This window comes from Pogona vitticeps, chromosome 2 (genome assembly GCF_051106095.1).
Source record: "Pogona vitticeps strain Pit_001003342236 chromosome 2, PviZW2.1, whole genome shotgun sequence".
Taxonomy (NCBI): Eukaryota; Metazoa; Chordata; class Lepidosauria; order Squamata; family Agamidae; genus Pogona; species Pogona vitticeps.
Genome location: NC_135784.1, coordinates 172769033 through 172785832, shown reverse-complemented (window position 1 = coordinate 172785832; position 16800 = coordinate 172769033). Strand labels below are relative to the sequence as shown.

At 44.6% G+C, this 16800-nt stretch overlaps 1 protein-coding gene across 5 annotated transcripts in view; it reads left to right on the top strand.

Moving 5' to 3' along the window:
* The first annotated feature begins 584 nt into the window (after positions 1–584).
* HDAC7 (histone deacetylase 7) overlaps positions 585–16800 on the top strand; it is a 225291-nt gene continuing 209075 nt past the window's right edge. For 2 of the 5 annotated variants that reach the window (XM_072991255.2, XM_072991254.2), the window contains exon 1: positions 585–893. In XM_072991255.2, coding sequence (XP_072847356.2) covers positions 875–893 — 19 coding nt within the window. In that variant the 5' untranslated portion in view covers positions 585–874. Of the gene's footprint in view, positions 894–1221; positions 1428–16800 lie in introns of those variants that run through there. The other 3 variants (XM_072991257.2, XM_072991261.2, XM_072991260.2) reach the window with 3 other exon arrangements.

Sequence of the window (16800 nt, the reverse complement as noted above, 5' to 3'; positions counted from 1 at the left end):
TGACAACATCCTGCCTCAGCCCCTTGCATGCACGGGCCTTACGAGTTAAGCCGCCTGCATTTCTGCATACCAGCTTGGTAACATTACGGGAACACATTGCAAATGTTTGACTCACACCAGCATCTTTCGAAAGATGGAATGGAAGCGGCAGGGAATGTGTGCGCAGCGGGGTGGAGAGAGAGAGAGCGGGCCGCGGGCGAGAACTGCAGGCTCTCTAAACGAGAGGGGGAAAAAAACCACTCTGTGATCCCAGCCTTCCTTCGCTCTGATGCTCCCTGTCTCCTTGTCCTCTCAACCGACCCCCACCCCTCAGTGCCAAGTATAGATCGCTCGCTTTACTTTCGCCAAGGGTGGGAACATCATCGGCCCCGATGTAATGTCCCGCTGCCTCGCGGGTGACCCCGAGTTCGAGACGGAGGGAGACCATCTGCTGCCAAGGGAGGGAACCACAGCAGCTTGGCTAACTTTTCTCATCTCCCGCAGGACATCTCCCTCCCTCCCTCCCGCTCTCTCTCTCTCTCTCTCTCCCTCTCCCCCCCACCCCTCCTCTCTCTCTGTCTCCCTCCCTCCTCCGCTCCCTTGTTCCCAGGCTAGTCTCGGCTGGCTGATCTTTCGGAGGTTGATAAAGCATTTCCTCCTATTGTCATTCTATACGGCCTGTGGGCCCGTCTTCCTCGCGGACGCTCGCCCGCCCCTCCTCTCCTCTCCTCTCCTCTCCTTCCCTCCCTCCGTCGCCGAACCTCCGTAAATCTTGCGGCTTAAGGAAGCCACCGCCTCCCTCCTGCTCGAAAGGAAGCCAAGAACAAGCCAAAGCCGCCTCCTCGCACTATGAGACCCCCGTCTGCGCGGACTTGACTGAAGGCGCTCCTCCTGGATGCATGGGCTGAACGGGGGTGAGTCCGGCTGGAAGGAGCCGGCAGGTTGTTGCTCAGGGGGTTCAGAAGAAACGGGCAAGGCACGTGTAGCTTTCGGGGGATGGGGGCTGCTCTCGAGGTTTTCTCTGCCCGGGGTGTCTGCGCTTGTCTACGCGCGCGTTTGTCTGTCTGCTTTGCGGCTTCCTCGTTTCCTCCCGGTCGACAGCCGGTTGCGCGCGTGTGTGCGCGCTGGTATGGGGAGCCACGAGGGTAGGTAGGCCTGGCCCTTTAGGTCCTCTCGCTCTCCGAGACGGGGGGGGGGGGAGGCGGGGAGGAAGGAAGCCGCTCCGAATTAAGCCGTGGCTGCCTGTGAATCCCGGTTACAGGCTTCGGAGTCACGCCTCTTCGCTGCGGCCGACTCTGCGCTTATTCTCTTGGACACACGGAAAGCTTCTTTAAAACGGAAACTAATTCGCAGTATAGATGCTGGAAGATTTTTGGTTTCTCTTCTGCATTTATTTGTTAGGGGGACCCAAACACTGGACCGGGTGAACGGGATATGAAAGTATATCGGTGAGACTTTTTTTTAAAAAAAATTACTCAGCTTTTTTTTTTAATTTCTGGGTGTGCAGATTTCTGAATGACACGGATTCATTTTGCTCTAAGAAGGGGGGAGGACACCGACAACAAAAGTGTGGTATTACCTTTAGCCCTAACAGATTTATTTGAGTGTAAGGTTTTTATTGGTGTAAGTGTACGTTTTAATATGATATCTGTTCAATTCTTTTTTAACATTGCAGTAATTTCTTATTTTAGTTTTTAACTTTGTTTCTTTTAATACATAAGCCACCTGGGATCAAACACCTTGGAAACAAACAAACAAACGTTTTGTGGATTACACAATTCATTTCTTCACAATCCATTTCTTATTATGGCTGAAGTGGATAGTAAGGAAAGTTGATGCTATTCTTTCCCTCCCTCCCCCCCACAAACAGCCTAATACAGGTATCTCTCCAAAAACCTTTTTCCTCTTAAAGAATGCTCAAGCAGGTGAAACCCACAGCGAAGAAGCATACGTGATTCCCATGGAAACTGGAGTAAATGCATTGAAGGATCTGTTCTGCAGATAATGGGTGTGTGTTTGTACGTGTGTGTGCATGCACACACACACATAAAGAAAATAAACACAAAGTTTGCCCTGTTGTTCATAAGGCAAGACCAACTTAAATACCACAAAAGTGTGCAAGTTTATGAGGTCTCCAGAAGTTTTTTTACCAAGCATTGTTTGGCATATGTCCTGCTGTGTTTTGTACCACTGACCCTGATGAAGGTTTCTAGAGAACTTGAAAGCTTGCTCACTTTGGGGGCAACTTGCCTGGAACACAGCATACAAGGCCTTTTTGAAATCAAGCAGTAATAGCTGTAAGGATCAGGACCCTGAGTAGACCCGAGTAGACATGGTCTAGAGGGGCGGAGTAAAAATCAAATAAATAAATAAATAAATAGACTCAAATGGCAAGATTGTGGCTTTATAGGGGCTCCTTAATGGGGCAGGTGTATGCTTGGTTAGCCAGTTTGCATTCTGTTTACAAGTTGTACATGAATGGTCCTGTCCCATATAGTCAGTTATTCTAGCATTGGCCTTTGTAGGAGCAGTGAGCTCCAGGCTCGGCAGTGGTGGTGAGGTGGCAACAGGGTCACTTGACCTGGGTCACTTGAGCAGGGGCTCACCCCAGCAAAGGATGCTGGTCTTCCATTTTAACCCTTTGGCGGTGCTTCTTGATCTGAGTTGAATTTGGTTTATAACAAGCACCACCATCAGAGCTACAAAAAACGGCAATATTGGGAACAGCATATATACTGCATCGATATTTAACAGCTATTTAGGTTTATTAGTTAAAACTTGTATCTGTTATATAATACCAGTCAACATTTTTATCATGTTGACAGTGCCTGGAGTTTTAATAATAATAATAATAATAATAATAATAATAATAATAATAATAATAATAATAAGAAGAAGAAGAAGAAGAAGAAGAAGAAGAAGAAGAAGAAGAAGAAGAAGAAGAAGAAGAAGAAGAAGAAGAAAACAACAACAATAATAATAACAATAATAACAATACCAACAACAACCGTGTCACTCTTTATATTAACATATTTTCCCATCCCTCTTTCCAAACCATGGAGGTGGTGGGGGGTTGCCATGTGAAAAAGCCTGGACTTTGTTTGAGATCTTGGAGGGCCTGATGAAACTGAATAGCAGGGAATCTGCATTTTTCTAGGCTTTGTCCCCCTGCTCAGTCAGGACAAATTGGAGCACTGCCTGGATGTCTTTCTCAACACCAGGAACCGTCAGATGCAGTTGTAGAAGGGGATGATGGTTGCAAGGATAGAGAGTCGCAGACTGGCAGACAATAAACTGTGAGATCAAATCAGATGAACAACAACAACAATAACAAAAAGACCCCAAGAAAGCATGGGGAGGTCATGAATGAAACACATCAGGGGTCAGTCCTTAGGGTGGTTCTTGGTGTTAGGTCGGTTCTTCCAGAAAACTGAGGAAGGCAGACATCATTTCTGTTGCTGTGATATGGTGATGAAGGAGTATAAAGTTTGGCAAGCCCAATCAAGCTGTATTTGCGAAGGCTTTCAATCTAGTGTACTGTAGTAAGATTTGCTATTATGCTTCGTTTCTATGTGAGTTCTGCTAGAGCTGAAATTGTTTATTTTATTTTTATTTTTAATTTTGAAATTTGAATGCAGGTATTGAAAATTTCAAATTCGATTTTTCCAACTTGGTTTTGATTTTTAATGGTTCATCGGTTGTTTAATTCTTACCATAGAGCTTCCGTGTTTTATACCTTTCATTTTCAATTTTTTAAAAAAGTCGAGATCTTAGTAATAATCGTATTTTTAAAAATGAGGGAAGGAAGAATGTGAATGGGCAGTTTGATTTATCTTTTTTTTTTAAAGTAATTTTAACTGAGATTGCTTTTGCTTGAGAATTGTTTCCCCCCCCCCCCCCAGTTGTTTCAGCCCTATCTGTGCCCCTTTATAGTGGATGAACATAGAGGACTATATAGAGTGATCACTTGGCTACAGTATGTGCCTGCAGCCGTATGTGTCATCTTAGTAGAGATTAGAAATGCCATGTTAGATTTAATACATCTAAAGTTTTAAAAATATTGAAACATTCCTTTCAAAACAGTATTTCTGAAAGATTAGGTGAATTCCCCCTGTTTAATGCAAATATAATTATTTTGATGTAAATGAGTTAACTGAGGCATTCTTTCCAAGCCCAGCAGCAGCTTGTACTGTGTCAGAAGACTTTTGCCTCTCATGTTAACACCATGTTTTTGATAAGGAATGTCAGTGTGATGAGATCAAGAAAGGCTGGAACACATGTACTCATCTTGATGCACGTCATTGAACACCGGCATGCACGTGTCCCTAAGCAGACTGGGCAGACCGCAAGGTTGTGGGGATTTTATTTTTGTTGTGAATACTCTTGATTGACTTCAGCCAAGGCTTGATGAAGAAAAAGACCATAGACTGAAAATGGAGAACACTAAACGCATGTGTATGTTCTGATCCCCAAAACTGGTGCTTGTGGACCTTTCAGGCAAAAATTCACTCTTATTTTTCCCAAGCGTCCTATATGTCCGTGAAATCCTTTATGCCAAGGTTGGGCTGGGTGAGAGTCCTGATCTGATTGCTGCTATTGGTAAGACCATTGGGGAGTCAGAGATCCTTGCCCATCTACCAGAAATAACCAAATATCTATGGGTAGATACCAGGGTCCTTTTTCTTCACTCCTGACCTACAAAACAGGTGACATGTTGTCCTCTTTCACAGGGATAGGGTGGTAAGTGGATTTATGTCCATATGTCTCTTGCTTCTTAGTGCAGAGCAGTAGGGACTGAGTGCTGGAGTGAGTGTTTTTGGAGTTGTAGATGTTTTAAGTCAGTGCAATATTTTGACAAGAAACCTAAAACAAAACCCAAAAAAGGACGCTGTAGCACTTTTAAAGACATACGGCTATATTTTGATGTAAGCTTTCATGGAACATTGTCCACTTTTTCAAAGCTGTGAGTTAGAGCACAGAGACTACATGGCCTCTTTATTCTGTCACCGGGGTCAGGTGACTCACAGCCAATGGGGGACAAGTGTGAAACTTTCAAGACAGCCGTAAGCCACCCTGCTCTCTTCAGAGGAGGCTTGTAATGCTGGCTGTTCACCCACTTGTGGTGGTGGTGGTTCCTGTCGCTTTTGCTACTGGTTCTGGTGTTCCTTGTGCTTCCAGTGCCTTCCCTGTATCAGTGTTATTATTTATTTATTTTTTATTTGATTTATTTGATTTATACCCCGCCCATCTGGTCTATTCGACCACTCTAGGCAGCTTACAACATGACATAAAAACAATAAAATCCAAGAATAGTAAATAAAACATCCAATAACAAATTACCAATATAAAATGAAGTATGAAATAATTAGAAAGAATAAAAGAAAATCAAGTGCTGACAGGAGGGAAGGGCTGAATATACATCCATGTTTTTAATTGGCTTTTTAAAGTACCCAGCGTAGGGGCCATGCGAATCTCCGGAGGGAGATTGTTCCAGAGGCGAGGAGCCACCGCCAAGAAGGCCCGATTTTGTGTCTTTTCCTTCCGGGCCTCTCTCAGCGTCAGGCTCCTCAGCCTCACTTCCTGACTCACATGGGTGATCCGGGTAGATCTTGGTGGGAGTAGGCATTCCACTAGATATCGAGGTCCTAAACCGTTTAGGGCCTTATAAGTAAACATTAAAACTTTGAAGTTGATGTGGAACCGAATGGGCAGCCAATGCAATGTGGCCAGAGTAGGAGAAATATGCTGGTATTTTTTCACTCCACTAAGGAGTCTGGCCGCCGCATTCTGCACCACCTGAAGTTTCCGCATCAGCCTCAAAGGCAGCCCCACGTAAAGCGCATTACAGTGGTCTAATCTTGAGATTACGAGCATATGCACCAAGGTGGTGAGCGCCCCCGTGTCGAGATAGGGCCACAACCAGGCTATCCGCCAGAGTTGGAAAAAGGCGGTACGGACTACTGACGCCACCTGCGTTTCCATGGTGAGCGTTGGGTCCAGATGTATCCCCAAGCTGTGGACCCCCCTCTTTGCGGCAAGGGTCACCCCCCCGAATGAGAGAGAGTCACTCAAGCCACCAAACACGGGGGCACCCACCCTCAGAACTTCCGTCTTGTCTGGGTTCAGCCTCAGTCTATTCTCCTGCATCCACTGCAGTACTGCCTCCAGGAAGTGCTGAAGGGACAGGATGGCATCACCTGCAGTTGGAAAAAAGGAGATGTAGAGCTGGGTGTCATTAGCATATTGATGAGACGATGCCCCACACCCCCTGATGACCCTACCCAGCGGCCTCATGTAGATGTTAAACAGCATTGGGGAGATAATCGACCCCTGTGGAACCCCACAATTGAGACTCCACGGGGCCGAGACATTCTCCCCAAGCTGTACTCTCTGCTCTCTGGGGACGGTCCCCCAGGAAGGAATGGAGCCAGGCAAGTGCCAGGCCACCAATTCCCAACCCGGAGAGCCTCCCCAGGACGATACCATGGTCGACGGTATCAAAGGCCATGAAATGTCAAGGAGGACCAACAGAGATGTTTTACCCCTGTCAGCCTCCCTCAAAAGGTCATCATACAGGGCGACCAATGCCGTTTCTGTACCATGGCACAGCCTGAAGCCCGACTGAAACGGATCCAGGGCATCTGTTTTGTCCAAGTGAGCCTGAAGCCTGTTGTTGGAGTGTTGGAGTGGGTGGGTATCTTGCCATTCATGAAGGCCTCCACAAGGTCAATGATGGGGATGGCAATGCTAATGGGCTGAAGATGGGGGTTCCTCCCCCATGTCTCATCACCTGGCCAATAGAAGCTCTACCCAGGCCCCTGCCCAGGGGTCCTGTATGTACATGCAGTCCACATGTCCCCAGTGGGACATAGGACTGGCTCCAGCTCCTCCTCAGCCTCATCCCACTCCTTGCTACCTGAGTCTGAAAAGTCCTGTGGGTAACTGCCCCCCTCCCTCCTTCCCAGTCCGCCTCCTTTATCCCCAATAGCCTTTCCGCCAACCTGGTCTCTGGTCACTTCTCCCAGGTGTAGCACAGCACCTCTCTCCTCCTTGCTTGCACCTGACAGCAGTCATCCTCTGTTGATGTCCTCCAGGGGCCTGGTGTCCCCTCTGGGCCTTCTGGGATGGGGGCACAGGGCAAAGGCAGATGGCTTGTTCGGGACTCTCATAGTGATCCCCTCATACAGCAAAAATCAATTCCCCTGATATATGCATTCAGGAATCCCAATAAATTCAATAAGTCTCCCAGGGCAATCCTATGGATGCCTGCTCGGTGCAACCCCCATTCAAATCAGCTATATTTTTAGGTAGAGAGCATGCCCAGAATTACGCTGTTGCTGTAACCGAAGTGAGCATTATGAGTGCCAGCTTCACCATGGCTCCTTTATTGCCTCATCCCTAGTTTTTCCAGAGTAAGGGTTGCTTTTAGACATCAGTGCTTGGCAAGTTACTTTTAAAAAATAATTGGTTATCATTGCAATCCCCTGTAGTTACCTTTATATATATATATATATATATTAAATGGTGCAATATCCTCTTCCAGAGCTATGCCAGTGCAGTAAGAATGGTGTCACCACCAGCAGCAAACTGAGTCTATTTAAAGAATTCCTTTTTTGTTTCAGGGTGTATGCCACTTTGTCTCATTGGACGTAAGTTGTGCATACCCCAAAATTGAAAAGGGAACTCTTTTCATTTTCAAAATTGAAAAGGGAGGAGTAATAGAAATGAAAGGGGAGGAGTAATAGAACTCCTGCTATCCTAGTGCAGCTCTGCAAGAAGATGCTGGCAAGTGTTTACTTCATCACTATTCAAAATAATTACTTTTAGTTACAGTGGACCCTTGACTTACAGACGGCTTGACTTACAGACTTTTTGAATTACAGACTTCTCTGGCCGCAAAATTTAGGTTTGACTTGCAGCCTGAGAATTGACCTACAGACCAGAAAAAAACCAAAATGGAACAAAAACGGCCTGTTACGGGATTAGTTGGTTTTCAATGCACTGTAGGTCAATGGAGACTTGACCTACAGACTTTTTGACTTGAGAACCACCTTCCAATACGGATTAAGTTCTCAAGTCAAGACCCCACTGTACTTTTAAATTAATCTTCAAACTAGGAGAACCCACTGGCCTCTGATACAAAACATATCTGATGAATCCACTCTCTGTAGCTTTAAAAGTAACTAAAATCGCTCCACACTATTAGGAAGTAGATTTATCCTTTATTACCTGACAGTCATTATGCAAATTAGTTATGCCTTTGTTGTTACAAAAATGATTATGTACTTACCTAAGTGTGTTGAATATTACAGGCCCGCACCACTCTAATGTTCATGATCTAGTTAATCTGGTTTTTGTTCTCATTTCAATGTGGTGTTAGAGGACTAAGGTAGTTAATTCAACAATTAAATGTTCCGTTAAAGTATTCATTGAATGCTTTTCTGGTCAGCAGGGGCCCCAAAACAGGTAAGACGTTTTTCCTGATATTCACCTGAAATCTGGCTTCCTGTAGCTTGGGCGCATTGTTGTGTGTCCTGCACTCTGGGATGATTGAGAACAGATCCTGCCTCTCCTCTGTATGACTGCCTTTCAAGTGTTCGGAAAGTGCTACCATATCTCTTCTTTTCCTAAGGATAAATATGCCCACTTCTTTCAGTCTCGTCTCATAGGTCTTGGTTTCCAGCCCCCTGATCATCCTTGTTGCCTTCCTCTGAACTTGCTCCAATTTGCTGCCGTCCTTCTTCAAGGGTGGTGTTCAGAACTGGACACAGTACTCTAGATGAGGTCTAACCATTGCTGAATAGAGGAGGGAAACCTATTCCTCATGGGATTTGGAGACTATACAAAATGCAATAGAGTGTATTTAAAGCATTATTTAAAAAGAGATCACAAACTAATTTAAAAGCCAATTTTAAAAACAAAGTCCAAGAGGAATTATAGTTTTGACTGTTCACCAGCAGCCTGACAAACATGGAACCTGCCTGCCTTCACTGACTTCCTTGGGGAGTTTGACAATACCAGACAACCTTGATCCAACCCAAAGCAGAAAGTTCTTTTCTGGGCAGCCTCTTTCCCAGACTGCCTTTCCTTGCACATCAGTTGCTAAATGGGTGGGGATTTAGCTGGGACCCAAAACTGACCCCCCTTTTTTGGTAACGAAAGTATTCATTGCCTCGTTCCTACTGTAGGACAAATTCTATAGGGATCAGACTCACAGAAAGGAAAGCAGACAAAGTAGAAGGATGTTTGCCTTTTTCTCTTTGTGGTGTGTTTCCTGGTGGGCTCCAGGAGTTGATCTTGGTTCGTCGCTGATATTTTTTTTTTTTTTTTGGGGGGGGGAGAGCCGGAATGTGGTCAGCTTAAGTGGGAGGTGGTTCTTCGCAAAAAGAAACAAACTGCAAACAGAGAGCTGTACATAGGGAAAGCAGACTTCATATGCTTACTTATGGGGAGAACCTGGAATCATTTGTTTTTTTTTTTTTAAATCTTCAACTCCAAGAACTCCCCTAGGCCAGTGGTTCCCAACTTTGGGTAACCCAGGTGTTCTTGGACTGCAGTTCCCAGAACCCTTCATCACTAGATGTGCTGGCTGGGGGTTCTGGGAACTGTAGTCCAAGAACACTTGAGTTACCCAATGGCAGCAGTGCCATTTACCAGTTTGGCTGGGGGCTTCTGGGGAATGTAAAGCAAAAAGCAAAGTGTGTTGCTTATATACTGCCCCATAAAGCCAGTTTACAGGTTAATTATACAGCCTACATATTGCCCCCCCCTCCCAGCAAGCTAGGTACTCATTTTACCAAACTCAGATAGAAGGATAGAAGGCTGAGTCAACCTTGAGCCGGCTACCTGGGATTGAACCCCGGGTCGTGAGCACATTTTTGGCTGCAGTACAGCAATTTAACCACTGTGCTATGAGGCCATAAGAGCGCTCCCCTCCACCACCACCCCAAAAGCTGTGTGGCCTAATCCTTATAATGTAGTTTGCAGGGAAATGGCTGCAATACTCTGTTGTAGCAAGAGCAGAAACAAAGAGTCTAACAGACCCATAAAGATTAACATGTTTTATTTGGCTTACGCTTCTGTGGACTGTTGCCCATTTGCATCTGATGGTGCCTCAAAATGTTGCTATTTTTAGAATGTAGCATGGATGGATGGGATGGCAAATTTAGGGCAAACAAACAAACAAAGAGCTACTTCACATGATGAATGTGGAGTTTACAGTATAGTTGTGGAGCAGTACTTCAAAAGATGAAAAAGTTGCAGAGGATAGGATTCTGGGTGGCTTCATCTATGACACCTAGAAGAGCAACTATTGCATCCAGAGACAATCAAGAGTTATCTTTTCCGGAAAAGCCACTGTGTTATAATGGTGAAAGTGCTGAATCAGGCCTGGGAACTCCAGCTTGGGCCCTCCACTTTTTCTTAGCCTGGCCTTCCTTACAGGGTTGCTGTGCTGATGGTACAGTGAGAAGGATGCTGTTTTGAGCTCATTGTAGGAAAAGTGGCCTATAAGAGGGAATCAGGATAGCAATCCTTACCGCTTCATCATACATTGTAATATGTTTCATGTTTCCTCTCACAATTGGGCTCCAAACAGATTGGCCCTCCCTCCTCCTTCAGCCCAAAGTGCAACTGGAAAGCAGGAATAGGTTGGAGGGACGTGTTCATCATTGCCCTGATGGGTCAGAAAGCAACTGCTACGTGGTTCTATGGTTAGATGTTTCAAAAAGGCTGAGGCACTCTGAAGAGAAAGACCTTTCTCTACAGGCAAGCTTCCCCTCAGTGACCGGCTGCCTGAGGGTGACTTTCAGATGGACTATTACTGCATTACTGCTCTGGGTAGCTCTTTAGTACTATTAGTGTTTACCATCTGTCAGAGTGGTATTTTATTTGTTCCTCTTTAATACTTATATATTGTTTCAGCTTCAGTATTGTCTTTTAATGATGTAAGCTGCCTCTTTACACTCTTGGTTCTTAACCTTAAATATTGTCTTTTAATCATGTAAGCCACCTTGGGTCCTTCTGAAAAAGAAAAGTGAGGGAAAATATTTTAAATAAATAAATAAATACACCCATATTCTGCTCCAGTTTCTGATCTCACTGGATTCTCTGTGGCATGGGAAAACCCTGCTTTTTCATAGATTGTCAGAGATATTACTCCAGCATAAGGTGTGCGTCATTTACCTGATGATGAAAGAGCTTGCATCATGTCATGGTATGTTATTTCACCGTGTGGCAAAACCTCTATTTTGTTGCCCCCACTAACATAAAGGAAAAAAACAACAAAAAATAAGTAGAAACTACTTTGGACAGAAGCGTGTGCTAGTAGAATTCCAGAGAGGTGAACAACAGCAAATTAAAAGATAGCACATGCAGATTTGCATAAGCAATGATATGGGTCGAAGTTATTTGGCCAATTCTGTCTACATCCCACTGCAAATATGTTACTGTGGCAAAATCCCCCTTCTGTCTTTGAAACCTGAAAAAACTCTGGCTAGACTTGATTGAAATGTATCACTTAATGTTTCATTTGTGTATTGTGAAGCAGAGAGCTTTCCATGAGAGAAAGTGGATGAAGTAGACACAAAATAGAGTTTACATACCCATTGATGCACAAACATCAGGTCTTTGATCGATTGGCGCTAACTGACTGGTCCTGAAGGGGATGGAGAATGGGTATCTCTTCCTCTCTTCCCTTAAAAAACACCCATGGAGCTTAAGCATGGCTACCATTGATGGAATGAACCCTGAGGTCAAAGCACCATCCTCCTGATCCTGTGTGCAGCCTGTGCTTCATAGCCTTGCTAAGGTTGTGCTCATATGGACAACAACAAACAAGGTTGGGTGTTTCTTCAGGGTTTAATCCAGAAGGGCCAGAGTCCAGTGAAAGAGCACATGCATTGCAAGAAGGCCCTCCTGTTTGATCCGCATCTGGCTTGAGACAAAACAGATTCCTACGCAGAGCTTGGCAAATCATTTTTAAAAGTAACTGGAGACCATAACAGTTCCAAGCTTCCCCAGGCTGCCATTACAGTTCAGATTTTTTTTTTTAAAGAGCAGTGTTATGTGTTTGTTATTCAAAAGTAACTAAAATAGTCACTTTTTGTTTACATTTTTAAAATAATCCGATCAGAGTACTTTTGCCAGACAACACTAAATGGCCACCAGATCTTGGGAATATTACTGGTTTGGGACTGCAAGCCCCAGAATGCCTCAATCCAAAAAAGTAACTTTTCCAGGGTCCAACTATCTCAGACTGAAGCGGCTGCACACATGCTATTGACAGCCTTGCATGAGCATGAATGGCGCTTGGTCTAGTTGCAGCCATGGCTTTTTGGTTGCTTTATTCAGCGAGTGGTGCAGATCAGAACAGGATGGCTCTCCAGGGCTGTTCCACGGCTGGCTAGGCTTGTGGCCCAGGGTGATGATAGTAGGAGCAGATGGAAAGCCAAGATTGCCACCCATGTCTTTGCACAGCCTTCAGGAGAGAACAGATGTTGAAAGCTTTTAGCCTGACACTTGACATCTATTTATGCAGAGTTAGTTTAGGAGTGGTCTCTTGGTTGCCAGATCGCCTTCCAGTAACATGATGAGAGGGAAGGCACCAAAAGGGACTGGTGAAATGAATATACGATTGGTACAATCCTGTACAAAAGATATGGAAGTGATGCTTCATGTTGTGCTTGGAACAGGATGCTGCCTCCCTCTTCTCCATTCTCCCATCCAAGACTGTAAAGGCATTTATTTATTTATTTATTTATTTATTTATTCATTCATTCATTCATTCATTCATTCATTCATTCATTCATTCATTCATTCATTCATTCATTCATTCATTCATTCGATTTTTACCCCACCCCTCTAGTCAACGTCTACTCAATTTGTTACCCCAGCCCTCTAAGTCCACGCTAGAATGACAGTGAAGAGAGTCGTGTGTCATTTTGGCATCTGTTTTCCCATGAAGTTTCAGGTCTTTAATCTCCCTTCATATCTTAGCCCCCTGAGTGACCTTATTGCTTCTGTCCTTTTCTCTCTCTGAATTTCCATCAGTTTATATGTGTTCTTGATAAGACAATGCCCAGAGCCAAACATTTATTGCAGCCATGCTCCACTTTAAGATAGATGCCTTGTCTGCAGGAAATGCTGACATCCAGAAATTCCACCCTGTTTCCCCACCCTCCAGATTATTCAGAACAAAGTGGAGAGCTTTTTAAAGTGGGGGCATCCGAATGCCTTGGCTGGATGGACCAGTCACTATAGAAGAGACCATCTCTATATTTGAAGTGTTCTCCGGTGTTACCTATGGGTAGAGGTTATACATTACAGATAACCTGTCCTTAGAAGAAGGAATCCAGTAAGTGTTGGTGGTTGCTTTCCTTTGCTAGCCCCTCTCCCTCTTTTATGGCAAATTAAAGATCAGTTTTATTAGACCTAAGCACTTCATGGACCGCAGCACAGTTCAGATGAAGTGAGTAGTGAATGGAAAGGTCGTAGGGGCTGTTTTGCATATCTGAGTCTTCGAAAGGAAACTATTTGGATGAAAACATTTTCAAAATGTGTGGGCTCTTTATATTTTGATGGAACGCACATTTTATATTTTGATGGAACGCACATGCATTTTTGTGTTTGGATGTCCCTAAAAATGTGAGCGGTCCTGTAAGAAGTAGCCCGTCAGTGCAAATACAGGAAAGGAAAATGTGAGTGGGAAGCAGAAAGCGGCATGAGAAAAGATTTTTTGCAAAATGTAATGGAAAGCACTGGTGATGTCTTCTTCTTGTGTATTTCCAAAGAGGAGTTTCAAAGACAACAGCAGAGATAATAATATTTTGCTGAATCAGACATATTTGGATAGGAGACCTCATAAATAGGCGTTTTTAGAAAACAAGTAAGTACTGTATTTAAATCCAGCTATATATAAAAAGGCACCTGTAGAAGGAAAATAAGTAAATTTGGACGCAAGTTCTTGATGTTGCCTAATAATGCAAAGAAGGTAGTAGAAAAACACAGCCTTGCTTGTTTCCTTTCACACTCGTGTTCCCTGCCTGGGGGTCATGATCCCCAATGGGGTTACAGAGTGTTTTCTGAGGGGTCACGGGTTGTCTTATGTGTGTTGTCGTCTTGTCATTTAGTCGTTTAGTTGTAGCCCTTGTCAAATCATTTCTTTCTTGACCTTTTGGAGCAGGATACTGTATTTAAGTTAGCTGAGAAACCTATGGGGAAGGGTCCGTAACTCTGTGGCTTTGCATACGGACTGCCTTGGTTCAATCCCCCACACCTCCAAGTACAGCTAGGAAGGAACCATGCCTGAAATCTTGAAGAGCTGCTGCCAGTCAGTGTGACCAGTACTAAATTAGATGGAGTCATAGTCCGACTTTATATACGGCATCTTGCGGTGGCCGATTTCGCAAGTTACATTAGTTCCAAGATGCATGGGAATCTTGGCTTGCCGTGGGTGCTAAGTGTGGGCCGTCCAGTCATTCCTGCTTGTACTGGGAGCTGCTCAGCAAGTGATCTGCTCATTGTGATGTCATAACCTGTTCGGGGATCTGCTCTGGCTTGCTTTTCTCCCACTGGTCCAGAGAAGTAAACCTAAAAGAAGCTCTGGATTATTTCTCAATGTTATGAGTGCTGAGAGACAAAGCCAGAAAGCTAGGTCCTTCTGGATTTGCATGTGATACTGAGCAAGCCATATACCTAAGCTCTGTGGTTTATTTAGCTGCTCCTGCTGCAAGAAAGACTTACTGACCATCCTGCAGCCGTAGCTGGCTTATTCTTGATGAGCCAGAGCTCTCTTGATTTCCAGCCGGTGGTGGTGTCCAAACACAGGCTGTGTTAACCACCAAGAATGAAGTTTGGGTGATACAGCAGGATGAAACTGCCAGCGTCCGTGGTTTATTCAGTGTGCAATTAGATAATCGTGGATAGTGCCCTTAAGGAAAAGTCATTTTCTGTTCTTTCCCCATCTCTCAAGGAAACCTTGGGTCAGACGACTCCTTAAGGGAAATAAATGCACATTTCCTCTTCTTCCAAAGTTATCCTTTCAGGTACTCATCTCTCCCAGTGCTGCACACCTGAGACATCAAGCATGCAAATAAAGGCTTCTTATCTCCCAATTAACCCGTCATGAAACGAAAAGGCAAGCTTAGATTGCTAAATGCAGCTCAAGGCAATTCCGTGCCATGTTAGAACAAATTGAGACGTCATTGCTTCTGGATGTGGAGTTGTCATCATATCCAAGGAGGTCCCTTGCTGTAGACTTGGGTGAGGAGCTCCACCAGGAAGCAATGGAGATCTGGTCAGTTACCAGAACATGCGTGGAACCTGGATTCAGTGACCAGGGTGCAAGAGAGAGTGCAAGAATCAGCCATGCATTAGCATGAAGCATCCTCATTTTAGATCCTTGCCAGACTTTAACAGGGTTTTGGAAACAGGAGATTAAAGGAGGACACACCAATTCTTTTTGATGACTTTTTAGATTTCAGCCAAGAAGAAAAGCAGCTCTGTTGATGTTCCTGGTCTGTCAGATGATTGAAAAAAAACAACAATAAAGTAATTCTGTATTTGAAAGAAAAGCAGCTGCATCTGTAACCACAAGCGGGCCAGGAGGTTAAGCATCCAGATTCAGCTTCTCTAAGAGGAAGGCATGTGCCTCGACTCATTTTTGCTTTTCAAAAACGTTGAGTTCATCTTTCTATTTTGGTGTTGCACAATGAGCTATTTATGTACACATACACGGGCTAGTGGGCCCCTGCTCCCTTCTGTCTACTTCTGCTGCAGTTTCTGTGATATCTAGGGGCAATTTTCCTCTCGTGATTTCTCTCAATTCCCAACAGAGATGGCATGTGAGAGGTCTCCCTTTGAGATCTGGAACCATTAAAGCAGGGAGCGTCCAGTTCACCCTGTACATCTGTCGTTCAGATGTACACAAAATGGCACTTCATTTTGCTGTGTTGGATGACTGGTGCTGCGTTGGCTGAGGCTGCTGTGATAGTGGCAGTTGTGCTGAAGAGGCTAGCCTTCAGCTGAATGGTGTAGCAATAGTCGGTTTGCTTAAGACAGAAGCCTGAGTCTGACTGCCATGTCAGTAGTAGCTGTTGGGGATGTGCCATTTTGAACTCTTGACACCCAGAATTCTCCTAGAATTCTGGAAGTTCCAGCCCACAGACCTACACTAGAAATTCCTTCAGACACCAATACTTCATTCACCTAGACCAGGGCCTGCCTTGGAGTTCCATACCTGCCTCATGGCTACTCCCTGTTGTTCATCTACAGAAATAGAAGCCACTAGGAGTTGTAGTCCCGCTGTCCTTTAGGCTTTATAGGGGATACCTCTCCCAAGAAGTATGCAGCTCAGAAAGCACTGCAGCAGCTGCCATGTGTGTACCTTAACAAAAAGGTGTGGGTCATCTTGGAGAATTCAGGGTGCTGAGTCCAAAACATCTGAATGACATATCCCTAGCTATGCTGGGCATATCCCTACCTATGCTGATGACAGCCTAAGGTGATTATTGAGGCAGTAATAATTGTGCTGGTGAGATTAGCCTACAACTGACAGGTACAGTAGTGGTGGTTTTGCTTTAGAACAGTGATTGCCAGTCTTGGATCCCCAGATTTCTTGGACTGCAACTCCCAGAAATCCTGGCCAGCACAGTGAGTGGTGGAGGCTTGTGGGAGTTTTAATCCAAGAATATCTCGGGACCCAAGGTTGGGAACCATTGCTTTACAGGGTATTTCAGGCAGACCAGTGTGGCAGTGGTACATTCCTTCCAGTGAATCCTGTGCAGGAAAAATATGACTTTGTGCAGGAATTGTAACAATTCT